Here is a 14,191-nt window from a genome sequence, read left to right as displayed (position 1 = left end):
TCCAAGTCGCCCTGTCCCCCGCCATTTCACTGTCCTGCTCCCAACTCACACCCCCCTCTCTCATATACCTCTCCACCCCATCCCTCCATCTCATCCTCGGCCTCCCCCTCCCTCTTCCCCCCTCCACCTCACTCACATACACTCTCTTCGTCAGTCTTTCACCCTCCATCCTCTCCACATGGCCAAACCACCTCAGTATATATAGCTAAACACAAACACACAACATGCGCACATATCACTTTACTGTTCACTGGTAAATAGTAAGAAATGTATAGTTCACAGTTTGATATGCACATTAAACTCGTCTCATCACTATACACATAGTAATGCGTACTCGAATGCTCCCTATAAACAATAGATCACTCTGTTAATAAACACAGACCACTGTACAAGGCATTTCTTATATATATATATATATATATATATATATATATATATATATATATATATATATATATATATATATATATATATATATATATATATATATATATATATATATATATATATATATATATATATATATATATATATATATATATATATATATATATATATATATATATATATATATATATATATATATATATACAGTATATATATATATATATATATATATATATATATATATATATATATATATATATACACACACACACGACTGTTACAGCTCGCATCAAAATTATCACTTTTGGCGACGTTACGGTATATGAAGCACAGCGGATAAGTGTTGATTTCACAGTACCGATATTTAAATGTATGAATTACACTGTGTCTGTGTATGCGTGTTTGTGTGTGAAAATACAAAATCCTCCGCCAGAACTTGACTCTCTTACTGCAGATAAAAATATCTACCGGTACATTGAACCAAAGCTGTTGTAGATTCACACCAGTATCAATGGGTGGATATAGTTATTTTGTAAATACAAGGCACTGTTGTCACTGTTTTGAATGTACAGGTTTAGCCAAAACTTGTATATTTACGTCAGTGTCAGTCTGTGCATATAATTCTTCCTTTACACCAATTATTACGATGTCGTTTTATCACTGCTACAACTGCTAGTGCGTGTTGCTGCGTGGTGGCTGGCCAGGGTGAGCGAGGTGGCACTCAATATGCCCTTCATCACCACATCGCTGCAGGCTACTGAAGGTGAGGAATCTGTTGGAGGGGACGACCTGTGCATACGGCTCATACGTGTGCTCCGAGGCGGCATCACAGGGCCTACCGTAGTGGTCCGCCCCGCCCATATTATCATACTGGGAGGCCCTGGAGCACGTCCTGGGCGCCACCCCTTGCTGCCTTGGCTCCCCCAGGTCAAGATCTGGCGGTGGAGAGGATGGCGGAGGAGGCAGGATGGCAGCCCAGTTGACCTGCACCCCAGCAGACTGATCATTTGGGTGGCAGCAGGACGTGTGTGGTGGTGATGGTGCCAGTAGAGCCATGGTGGCATATGGTTCAGTAGTGTGGTTGGGCAGCAGCATCCTAGGCTCTGCATACTCGTTAACCATCTGATCCGGCTTGAGGAGTCGTGAGGAGGATAAACTGGAATCCTTATCACTGTCAGACGGCCGCCATACCTTGTGGTCACTGTACATATTGATGGAAGGGTCCTGGTACAGTGGGGGTGCATGAGGCTGGCTGGCTGGTGGTGCCTTGTGCCGTACCCTCCACAAGTACCACACTGTACCAAGCACCAGTGACAGCACCAGCGGAATCAGTAGGTAGGCCAACCACACTGACTGAGGTGGGGCGTACAGCACCTCCCCTGCTGCCACTGCCCTACCCAACCCCTGTCCCTCCACCACTACAGGGGCACTGAAAGGTCCCGCTCCAGCACCTGTCAGCGCCGCCACACGCAAGGTATATATGTGTCCAGGCAGTAAATCACGAGTCTCCAGGTAGGGTGTACCAACTGTCTCAGTAACCTGACTACCGTTGTGGCTGAGTGTGACCATGTACCCTATCACCTCCCCCTGCGCCTCCTCAGTACTAACGCCCGACCACTCGATCAGCACTGAACCCTCCTCTTGCCTCGTTACTCGCACATTACCTGGCGCAGTCAGTGGCACTGGAAAGACGGGAGTGAAAGCTTCAAGTTAAGATTAGGTTGTAACAATATAACTCATGTCTTACCTATCTCTTCCTGTCAGTTTATCTATCTATACCTATCAGTTTTTTTTTAGTCTCTATTCTTATCAGTTTGTCTAATATAACTCTAAGTGCTATCTATATTTTCCATCTGTCCCTATCAGTTTCATTACCTATCTTCTCCAGTCAGTTGGTTTATGGACTTGTGTACATGTTTATCGATCTATCTACCTTAGTGCTAACTTCTGCTTGTCTTTTACCTATCAGATTGACTGTTTCTGTACATATGTGACAGAACCAGGGACACATGATTACTTTAAGACCACTGGCATCCAACACATACACCAACATTGCGATACTTGACCTAAGCTGTAAAACAGTAGCTATAATACCTTGTCATTATTGAAACTACAACACGGTTTCTTATACAATTAGACTTAAACAACACTGCTAAACAACATTATCATACAATACTTAAAAACAGGCCACATGTCTTTGACATACCAAGTACTACCAAAGATGTCTTATTTGGTTGTATTCCAACTACCTCCAGAATATTTTAGTCATCCTACTAATCGCCCGTCTAAAGGAAAGGGTCAGTGAAGGCTACACCTAACTCCTCCAATTCGATAAGTCTCTCCTAAACCGAAGTCGTCGTCAAAAGGTAGCCATCATCATCATCATGAAATTTTCTTACCTAAGGACTGAGTAAGAGAAAATCCAGAAGCAAGAAGACAGGAAGTGTGCTTATGTTAACATCATTCATTCATCATCCAATCCTACGTTGCCCCATAAGAAGCGTAGGAGCCCGGGGCTAGGCAAGGTGGTCCTAACATTTAAGATGAGCGACCAGCCTCACTCATCCCTGAGTGGCATTACATGTGCAATAAACCTCAACCATCCCTTGGATATAAACCGTCACCGGCTCAATCCGATTGGAGTGCCGTAATTACCCACTAAACCACCAGGCGCCAAAATTTGGTTATATGGTTACCACTTACCACCCAGCGTAGTAAATATTCCCTGGTGTACAGGAAACCACTTGGCTTGTCACTCAGTGTAGAGTCACCCACAGGCAGGAGGAGGAGGAAAGAATGAAGGAAAGACAGAAGAGGATGGAAGGAAAAAAGGATGGAGGAAAGGGTAGACACCCGATAGCAGCACTACATCGAGTGAGCTAACAAAAAAGAAATAAAATAATCGTAGTGAAGTTTGTCTTTCCCGCTATCCTGGATCTGAAAGAAACCTAGGTCAGATTAGATTACACTTGGCACTGGAAGCTTCATAACTGCTGGCACTTCTTCCTTAGCAACTTAACATGCATATTACACCCAGATATTCTCCTTTATTTAATTTACATAATTTTACTCTTGACACTATATAGGCCTACCTTAGTAATGCACAGGAGGATAAAAAGGTGCAGTATGTAAAATAAGTAGCTAAGAAAGAAGCGTTACGAGACCTCCCACGCCAGCAAGAATACAGCCGCAAAATTTATCGATTTCAGGCGTGGTATGTATGTAATATGCAAAATTAATTGCTAAGGAGGAGGTACTATTAGGCATTCCTATGCCATCAAGAGTATTGGCCTTAAACTTACCGCCCTCGGGCGTGGTGAGGTGGTACGAGTTGGACGGCGTGCCCTCGACGCTGTGCCAGAAGGGTACGATGAAGAAGGTGTAGGGTGTGTTGGGGTGCAGGTTGTGGAGGTGATAGGTGGATGAGGTGCCCAGGACGGTAGTCACCTCCACACTGTCACCCTCCGCCATCCAGTACACCAGCATCCCCTCAACCAAGTCTTCCATTGGCTCCAGGAAGCTCCAGTTTAGCTTAACACTGTCTGCTGCTGTGGCTGTGGCCTTGTTTAGAGTTACCAGGGGACGCGCCAAGCGACGCCGATCCCCACGCACCTGAAGTAGTGCATATTATTACTAAGCCTGACAAAATACGAAAAACAGACAACAGTCCGTATTAACAATAATTGTTGTCAACTGTTAGGGAGATATGTTTACCGTAGGAAATGGTTAAAGACCTTTTTAAGTACAGTGTGGTCCATATAATACGCAACCCAATTCTCATGTGCTGCTGTGATGTCTCAGCCAGTGCCACCATTATCTACAGAGCATCATTTTCTTAGTTCCATACCTTTTTCATGCTTTGCAATATTTGTTTTTTTATGTTTACTGACTCCTAAGCTTATTAGTTTGTCATGAATTTTCCTTTGTCACAAAAGGACACTGAGCAGTTTCGACCAAACACAAGATTGGAGAACGTAATTTGCAAACCATCCTGCATTTTTAAAGGATCCTAACCAATATTTACAATAAAAAAATCTCCATAATATTCCTTTAAATATAATTACACATTAATTTTTCCTAATATTGTCACAGTAATATTCATTTTAAATTTTGAAGTATTTGGAGGCATTATGAGTGAGTAAAATAGTAGAATTCAAACAACCATACTTATAACTTAAACCTAGGACAGTTTATAAGCAGGGTACCTGGTCTGCAGTAAGGGTAGGGTGTGGAGGGGCCCTGGTGGTGACAGGGTCAGACCAAGGGCTGGGGAACGACGTCCCCTGACTGTTGACAGCACGCACCAGGAAAGTGTAGGTGTGGTCTGGTGACAGGTGGCTGACAACACATGATTCTTCCGTGATGACAGCTTCAGCCACCCGCCACTCGGACCATCCCTGTCGCCAGTACTCCACATCATACCACTGGTGACCAGCCTTGCTGCCCTGGGAGTTGGGCATCCAGCTTAGCTGCACTGAGGTTTGGTTCCAGTCCAGTACACGGGGCTTGCTGGGTGGTGGTGGCAGTAGTGGTGACTCCTCTGGCTCTGTGTTCTTCACCACATTAAGCACAGCCTCCTGCTGTATGCTGCCTGTTGCTGCCGTTACATGACAGCTGTATATGCCAGCATCGTCAAGCTGCACGTCTTTGATGATGAGGGCACCATTCTCTGGCAGTAAGAACCGAGGCTGGTGAGGGTGCTGACTCAGCAAACGGGATGGCAGATGTGCGGCTGGCTGGTACAACCAGGTGACATGTGCTGTTGCTGCCTCACTCACCACCTCACATGAGAACCTGGCCACTCCTCCAGGGGCCACTGTCAGGTCCTTGGGTCCCACACCAATTACTGGAGGAGGCAGCGCTGTTACCACTACTACTTCTGCTCGCCCACTCACCCCTCCACCGCTGTTAATCCCCCAGCAATAGTAAGCACCGGTGTCCTGTGTGCCTGGCTGGTGCAACAGGAGAGCACTGCCATCATCTGACACTGAGGCATGGCTGCTGCTGTGACCAGGGGACAGAACAGCTGTCCTGTCCGCAGAAGGGAGGCGCCAGAGCACGAGGGGTTCAGGCTCGCCTTCCACACGACATCGCAGTCGTGCCTCATTGCCTTGGATCACCTGCAGGTGCTGAGGCCGCTGGGTCAGCACTGGAGCATCTAGCACAGTGAGTGTAGCCCTGGCAGTGGCTGCACCTGCCTCACTCTCGGCCTCACACACATAAACACCTGAGTCTGCCACTGTCACTTCCTGCAGAATTAATCGTTGGTCCTCAACAGTGGCTCTTCCCAGTGGCATCCCTCCATCCACTCGCCTCCAGGTGACTGTCGGGGTGGGAGAGCCCCTCGCCTGGCAACCCAACTCCACACCAGCACCTGACGCTACCGACATGTTGGATGGCTCCTCCTCAAACCAAGGCGGTGCTGGGAGAATTAAAACCTTATTGATAAAACATCTGTATATCAAAATTATTATACTCTCATCTCGACTTAATGATAATGCAACTTAAAATTAGGCTATATGGTAAATCAGTAACTAAGCATGCAGGGAGGCCCTTTTCTTGCAAAGTGAAGGGCTTTCTATTACGGTATTTGTTTATATTAGATGGACTACAAAGGGACTTCTCCAGCCTGCAGTTCACCAGGTTCACGTACAGATGAGCCTGGAGCCACAACAACAACCGGATGATCCATTTCTGAATTTAACAGAGATAATCTAACTTTGTTGACATGAAACGTATATTAATCTCATGATACTGAAGAGAGAAGCCTTCATGTGGCACTGATATAACTGAGCGGCTCTGCTGTCTGGTTATACGAACATTCCTGAATTCCGTCACTCTCCCTCAAAAGGAGGGTGGTGGACTGCAATAGGTCAACGAGCCTACAAGCCTCTGGGTTCACCTTCAAATGAGCCTGGATTGCTGCTACTACCACTACTACTAACCATATAATGCAAAGGATATTTTTTTTATAAAATACCAAAGGATTACTTGAGAGAGAGAGAGAGAGAGAGAGAGAGAGAGAGAGAGAGAGAGAGAGAGAGAGATGATGATGAAAGTCTGCTGACCCGGGTAATATAATTCAGGGTCAATAATAAACACGACCAACCATCAACCCATGATGTTATTTTTATACCATAATTTGTTCTTGCAACCACAAGACGATTTTACAAAACTTAAGAAATACCTCTTGTATCGATGGGGTTAAAGAAGGCTATTCCTAACCCCACCAGTTCGAAAATCCTCCTCAAGGCTGAATAAAATACCCTGGAGACCACAAGAACAGAACAAAATAGACTGTCTTCGTAGTGACGGTGTTAACTTACTCATGACGGTGAGGTGAGATGGCGGTACCTGACGGGTGCCAGCAGCGTTGCGGGCACGACATATGTACTGAGCCGAGTCCTGCTGGACGGCCCGGACGATTATCAGGTCACCATCCTGGTTGACACTGATGCGGCTAGAGTTGGTGACCTGGCGTCCGTCCCTGAGCCAGGTAACCTCAGGTGGTGGAGTGCCCTTGGGAGGCCGGCAGGGCAAGGTGATGGATTCCCCTATCAGCACTTTTATAGAGGAGTCAGCCTGCTGCTGGAAGTCATGGGCCAGTGTGGCCACAATGAGTGTGGCTTTTTTTGAACGTGTGGCGCCATAGCTGTTTGAGGCCACACACCAATATGTTCCCGCATCACTGTCCCTCCTGGTGGCCGTGACCCGCAGGAAGAACAGTGACCCTGAGGGCAGAAGCACCCGGTGTGAACGCTGATCCTGTGATGACGTGACCACTTCCTCCCCGTCCCGGAACCATCGGATTCTGGAACTGCCCGAGGCTGCGCAGTTCAGAGTGGCGGGGTCATTGCGCCGCGCCACCATGTTGCTCGGGTGTTCCTTGATCACTGGAGGTGCACCTGTACAAGAGATGTGATCATCACCATCATCAGTCTCATCATTTCAATTTCATCATCATCAGCAGCAGCAGCACGAACTCTTTATCCTATCTAAGGACAGCATCAGGTTAGGCCTAGAAATCAGTAAAGAGATAGCACGGTAAAGGAATAACTGTTAACAATATGCTCACTGAAAACAAGAGTTACCCGTACTTAATGAAATGTAATATATCATTTGTTCACATGACATTTTTTTTTTTTTTGTGCAAACTAAAAGTATCCCTACTCAATGACCTTAAAGTAACCTAAGTAAGAAATAATGTTCAATTTGAAAACTAAAGATAAACTGGAATTAATGGAAAACAATCTTATTTTCATCTCTTCTGTCTCATAAGGAGCATAGGGGCCCGGAACTAGGCTACTTAATCCAGACATTGAAGTTAAGGGTTACCAGTCGCCCTCTATGGGTGGCATCATATGATTAACCAAATAAAACTCAATCTACCCTTAGATGTACAACCTGGACTCACCTTCAGTTCGATTCCCTTAACTCAACTACCAGCCGTCTATAGTATTTGGCTATATATGGTAGTTACCACCCAGCGTAGTAACTAGTTTCGTTTGCTACAATGAACCACTTGGTCTGTTACTCAGTCCAGAATCTAAACTAAGGCAGCATTACATAGCAGCCGCTTGGTGGGTGCTTCCTCCTACCAGCATACCAATAAAAATGTACGCACATTTTTGTTTTTTTCGTGGTTGCTGCCTCCTGTCCGTTTTTTTTTTTTTTTTTTTTTTGTATTCATCTGTTGTTACAGGGCTGTATTCAAAGTGGCATATGAGTCATTTGCACCATTTTTTTGGCAGTTTATTTTACATATTATACCTCACCAGTCATTTATATGCCGTCTTCATCGTTTCTATATCTACGTATTTTGTATGAACAAAGGATGCTGAGGTGCAGTGTGCAAAATAAATAGCAAAAAAAGAGGTGTTTCAACCCGACTCGGACGATGAAGGTACCTGACGAAGAATTAAGTTGGGCCGAAAATGTTGTATCCTTACAATAAATAATTATGTGGACATCATTCTTACAGTTAAATATTTCAGGACACTGAAAATATTGCACGTTTGTTTTTACCAAACAGAAATTGGTTTCACTCCAACTTGAAAAACCAAGATGTTGTTTTATGAAATTCCATGAGTCATAGTTAAGAGGTACGACTGAGTCTGTCTGGCTAATATTTAAATTACTGACCCACCAATCTGACAATACTTAGCCGTCAAATTAATTGAAAAGGGGCAGGTATCCTCGTCAGGTTAGAACAAACGCAATGCAGACAAAAGAAAGAAGGGCAATGTGCTCTCTCTCTCTCTCTCCACATGAGTCTACTCTGTTGTAGGGTAAATAACTTTTTTACCTGGAACTGCACCTGAGATGACACAATACAATGCGGGAATAACACGTCATTTCGGGTTGCTTTCTTGGTGGCATGGGAGGCTTCGTAGCACGTCTTCGGTAGGGATTTATTTAGCATATTATACCTTAACATTCTCTTGTATGTTAATTTCGGTCCCTTTAATATTAACACTGTCCGCATCAGTAATACAGGTATATATGAGGTTTCTGGTGTTATATGCCAAATAAACCGCTTAGGGGAAAGCTGTTACGAAATCCCTAACCCCACTTTAAAGAAAACCCATATAACCACGATAATTTCACCTGTAGAAAACATACGAGGAACACATGTAAGTAGTGATAATCTGTACCCAGTCAACGCCATTGCCACACTGCTCTAGTCTGACTGCTCGGCGGCGAAGAATGTGCATGGTACCGCACAGAGGGACAAAAATTCCGATTGTGACGTTCTAACCACTAGGCCACCAGGCACCATTCCGTCATGTCTATAATACGTAACGTCAGCATTTTACCACACCATTCTAAACCTGCGCTAAAATCATTTCCGTCATCATACCGACATATCCTCGTCATCCATATTTCTCTTCATCCTGTTTTCGCCGTCCCTAAAAACTTGCATGTTACTTCTCACCTACTCACTCCATGTACTGTAGTCACACCCCCTTGTAATTTTTCACCATCCCATATTTCTCTCCTTTTGATCCCTAACTCTGTCTTTCGATATTCTCTTCACTTAAACTTGCTCTGTATTTGCCCTCCTGCCATCTTGAATGCTGAGTTATAGCAAGAGTTTACACTATGTCCACCATTGTTAACCTCTCTTCGGCTGTTATCCTAGATATGCCTCATCAGTCCTCTTTCTCATTGAAATATCTTCCGTTAACCTTCAGTTACTCGATCAACATCCCCAATAATATTTCCTTTTTATCTTTTTTCTTCCAAACGATTATTCAACTTGGCATCATTCCTGTATTTCATCATCAATTCTCTCCAGACTCGATTAAATTGCTCCGTAGGCCTATGCCATAATCCTCAGACGCCATTTTCAGTTTTTTTTTTGTTTGTTTTCTCTAGCCTTACCCATCATTCTGTCTCATCATAATACAGTAATTTACGATACTGTTATCCGTTGCCCACCCACTGCATCTTGTCCAACTACCCTACAGGTCTCATGTTACTCCACACCCATCGACTCCACATTCCTCCCCGTCTCCCTCTACACACACACACACACACACACACACACACACACACACACACACACACACAGTCTTGCCCTTAGATCGGACTCTATGAGCTCTCTCTCTCTTTCTCAAACAGCTGACCATCACGACAATCCAGTCTCTCTAACCGACCCGGTGAATTACACAGTCTCTCTCTCTCTCTCTCCACACACACACACACACACACACACACATCCAGCTTAACTCTTCTCACCCCCACCTCAGTCTCAGCCTCCTTCTCCCCCTTTTCCCTCTACTCTCTTGGCCAAACTCTCTGACAAAGTTTGTCTCTTTCGTCATCGCTCACCTATACTCATTTTTTTTGTTTTTAATCGAGGCGAAGATGCACTGGACAAGTTGGTGATGATTGGCTGAATGCAACATTACTTCATAATCTCTTTATTCGTTAGCATTATTAATTGACAACATATATTTGTGGGGGAAGTTTGGGTAAGTAGATGTTATTCGGACATGTTGCATTCAATCATCACCAACCTGACAAGCGTATCTTCGCCTCAGTTAAAAACTAAGTAGTTAGGGGCCCGGATGTCATTTCGACTCTTACACATCGTATTCTAGAGGATTAAAATTTAACAACACCTTATTATCTGCCTAAATGACTCACCAGCATTATAGCTACGGTCTTTTTCTTCTTCCTCAACTCTTGACTGCAAACACGGAGTCATTTCGCATGTAAAACACACACACACACACACACACACACACACACACACACACACACATTAAACTTTGTGAAGATTATTTGCCTTGTAAGATGGAACAAGGAATTTGGAAAGTGTGAATGATGTATGAATGACTTGTGAGCCATTTCACTGCGCATTTTTTTTTTTTTTTTTTTATATATGGTTCTCTTAGTTGTCTTTGGGTCTCACCTCATCCCAGCTTTTAGGTGGGAACTAGGGTTGGTATCATGTAATTAATACTACATATACCGATATACCAGACATTTATCTAAACAGTAAGCACTAGGGAAGGATGCCTCCATGTTTCATCACCATAACATAAACTGGCGGCACCACTGCCTAGGTTTACAAATGTCCGTCAACGCCCTCTCTGTCCCCTCAGAGGGAAGATGGTAGACTGCAAGATGAGAAGAACGTCAGTATGCAGTCCACTGGGTTCACCTTCAGATAATCCTGGGCCAATAACAACAACAACAATAACCAAAAGAACTATTAACTAGTACTCTGCATCTCCCTATACCAATTGCATGTTTTAAATTACTGATGAAATTAACATAGGTAAACGCAAATTATACATCAACATATCTGTCCTCGACACTGAGAAAAATAACGACTGAGTTATAACCTTTGAAGACCAAAATATTTGCTTTTGCGATGCATGTGTTAGCAGCAAGGGCATGTAAGATTCCTCATCAGAGTCAAAGGGTTATATTCAGTAATATCATCAAATGTATAGAAAAATTTACAACACAAAGGACATTTTGGATAGTCGCACCCACCCCAACCATATCCTATGCGTACGCCCCAACGCACATCAGATGGTGTCCTTTCACTCCTTTGTCTCTGGACTCATCCCTCAGAAACACAACAGACACACCTCAGGTACACACCACATGTATGATCATAAAATTATATGACTGCAACTTGCCAGCCTTCATTCTTCAAAAGCATAGCTATATTGACTCAGTGACACAGTTTGGGAAACACACTGGACTTGGCAACCTCTGGGGGTATAAATAATAAATAAATAAATAAATAAATACAGTAAATAGCAAATGAATATAAAGACACCACAAGAGGTCCTCCCCCCCCCCCAAGGGGAGAATCACGCCAGCCGCGAGCCGATACATATCTAGAGCGGCTCTGAATGACCCTGACCTTGACCCACTTTCACCAATTTCGAACTCGTAGGAAATATTTATCCCTCCTACACACCTATAAAATTTTGTGATGATAACTTCAGCGGTGGCGAAGTTATCGTGGTATCAGACACACAGACCTTGACCTACTCGTCCTGGACCTACTCTCACCAATTTCGAACTCGTGATCGATTTTTCCTCTACTACACACCTGTAAAATTTTGTTATTATATCTTGAGCGGTTGCAACGTTATCGTGCTGACAGAAACACAGACACACGGAGAGACGAGCAGACAAACTGAAAACAATACCAGCTTCGCTATCGCGGCTGGTAATGAGACTGAATAGTAATGATGCCAAACCACAATTTTTGGAATACTGGAATGAGAAATTTCGCTGTAGTCAAAATGAATTTTCACTGCAGGAGCAAGAAGATCGTTGCTTCGTATGCGAGCATAAACAAATCTAAGTCGTTGCGTCCTTTGTTAGCTAAGTTACAGTTTCCTATTGCTCATATATGAGCAGACGGAGAAGTGCTTTGTTGTGTTCTCATCTGGAAAGCGTATAATCTCTAAATCCTAAGTCTCTCTCTCTCTCTCTCTCTCTCTCTCTCTCTGTTAGATAGTACTATAACTTAAAATAGTTGCTTGAATGTACAGTCGCCCCAATAAGATATGTCATAGTTTCAGATTTCTACGCTCACTCTCCACTGCCGTACGTTCAGTGTGAAAACAGTGAATATAAGGGTAAACATTCAATGCCTTCATCACGTCACATCAAATAAAAATATATATCATATCGCGCTAAGAATGATGTAAAATGAATAACGGGAGGCAGTGATACATATTAGATTTAGAAGTTAACACTTTGTTACCTTTCCCGATTTGAATGAATATGAAATGTATTACTCCGCGCGCCATGGTGGGCAGTAGGCCTATAACTCCGTGTTCCTGATTTATCTTTCCCAGGATTTCAAATACAGATGCTCTAGTTTCGAAGACCAGTTAAGGAAAATTCTTGTGACTGCAATACACTGCCTTATTTTCAAATGCCATGGTGATGATCCAGCAAACAATAAGGCGATGCCATAACAATGAAATTATTCTTCGTAACGATGCCCTGCCTGCTGTAGCAGCAAGACCATACTGCATTTTATTCCGTCTTCCCTCCCGCAACTTTATTACCAACTGATGCAAAATTATTTTTTAGCTGTAAGGAGGTATGACAGATTTTGTCTTTTTCTTACACCAGGCAATATACAGGGCCAAAACATGAGTTCATAAATTTTTGCAATGCAAAAGCACGCACTTTCTACTCCATCTTTTAATCTTAATATCTGTCTTTTTAAATAAACTGTAATGTCCTGCTGAACAGATAATGCTGATTTGGAAATTCTGAACTCAATTATTTGTTTATGAACCTCTGCATTATATTACTCATGCTAATTGATTATGCACTGAGGATATCAGACTATGAAAAGTCATCATACTCCAATTAGCTACGACTCTAGGCAAACATCGATGTTATTTTTTTATACCGGTAATTCTTTCACCGACAGCTCCTCTGGCATGAGTATTAAAATCAATCCAGAGATTTTTCTTGATGGAAAACTGGCCAAAGGCAGTTTAATAACTTCATATCTTTTGAGTAAATGTTATTTCCTTCCGTGTGCGTGTTGATCAAAACATTTAAAATAGCTTACTGGCTTGCGCCACCTTCCCGCTTTCAGTCGTCGTCCATGGAGACATTGGGAACGGAAATAAATGACTTTAAATTATTCCCTAGTATTGTAACGGAAATTGTTTTATATATAATAATTATTAATTTTAATTGTTTATTGAAGCACCCTTTTGTTCAGTCTTACGCTACTATGAAATTATTGCGTGTTACCATACTAGACTTGAACTCCACAAATTATTCCTGACTGTCCCTGAGCGATAGTTGTGAAATTTCAATTAGTTCCGTTTACGATTTCCTATTATCGTAACTAACGAACTGCTTCCCACAATTTTGAAATATACAGGTACTTAAGCATTGATTTATTGTTTTTTGTAACAGTTTTACGTATTAGGTTTCACCTCGTAGAGATATAAGCAAGAGTATGTGTACCATCGCTGACCGAAAACTTCTGGATACTCCGCCGTCACTTCTTGGGCCGACTGTGCGAGTACATATTATGCCGAACATGAACTTTCAGAAAGCGGGCTAGGTACAATCAGTTTCGGTTCCCCTATCTGTTATCATTTCCCTAGAACGTTTGTCATAGTTTATTTTTCTTAATATTTGCTTTTATTCAGCTATTTAATATTGGTTCTCGAGAGGGACGCCGCCTTGTGGCGCCGCCGATATAAGCCGGACTACCTTACTCCGCTGCTTAGTTAGGCAGATGTCCTTCATCTCCCTCCATATCTCTCAAAAAAAGATGGTGGACCAG

At 43.1% G+C, this 14,191-nt stretch overlaps 1 protein-coding gene across 1 annotated transcript; it reads right to left on the bottom strand.

The window, feature by feature from the left end:
• Positions 1 to 1,059: 1,059 nt before the first annotated feature.
• LOC145414624 (roundabout homolog 1-like) lies at positions 1,060 to 10,600 on the bottom strand. The gene is made up of 5 exons (XM_080284153.1): positions 10,540 to 10,600; positions 6,714 to 7,292; positions 4,593 to 5,809; positions 3,690 to 3,999; positions 1,060 to 2,069 (listed from the first exon to the last, which is right to left on the bottom strand). The coding sequence occupies exons 1-5, from the start codon at positions 10,598 to 10,600 to the stop codon at positions 1,060 to 1,062; spliced, it is 3,177 nt and encodes a 1,058-aa protein (XP_080140279.1).
• Positions 10,601 to 14,191: the final 3,591 nt, after the last annotated feature.

Source organism: Coenobita brevimanus, chromosome 13 (genome assembly GCF_032717465.1).
Source record: "Coenobita brevimanus isolate Jiangsu-jjx chromosome 13, ASM3271746v2, whole genome shotgun sequence".
Taxonomy (NCBI): Eukaryota; Metazoa; Arthropoda; class Malacostraca; order Decapoda; family Coenobitidae; genus Coenobita; species Coenobita brevimanus.
Note: the sequence above shows the minus strand (reverse complement) of the source record. Positions and strands in the feature narration are given on the sequence as shown.

Excerpts from the sequence above, each read along its gene's own strand:
- LOC145414624 (XM_080284153.1), bottom strand. The coding sequence starts at position 10,600 with ATGACTCCGTGTTTGCAGTCAAGAGTTGAGGAAGAAGAAAAAGACCGT. Across the intron at positions 5,810-6,713 it reads ATCTCACCTCACCGTCATGA|CACCGCCTTGGTTTGAGGAG; the intron begins GTAAGTTAACAC and ends TAATTCTCCCAG. Across the intron at positions 4,000-4,592 it reads CTACCCTTACTGCAGACCAG|GTGCGTGGGGATCGGCGTCG; the intron begins GTACCCTGCTTA and ends GCACTACTTCAG.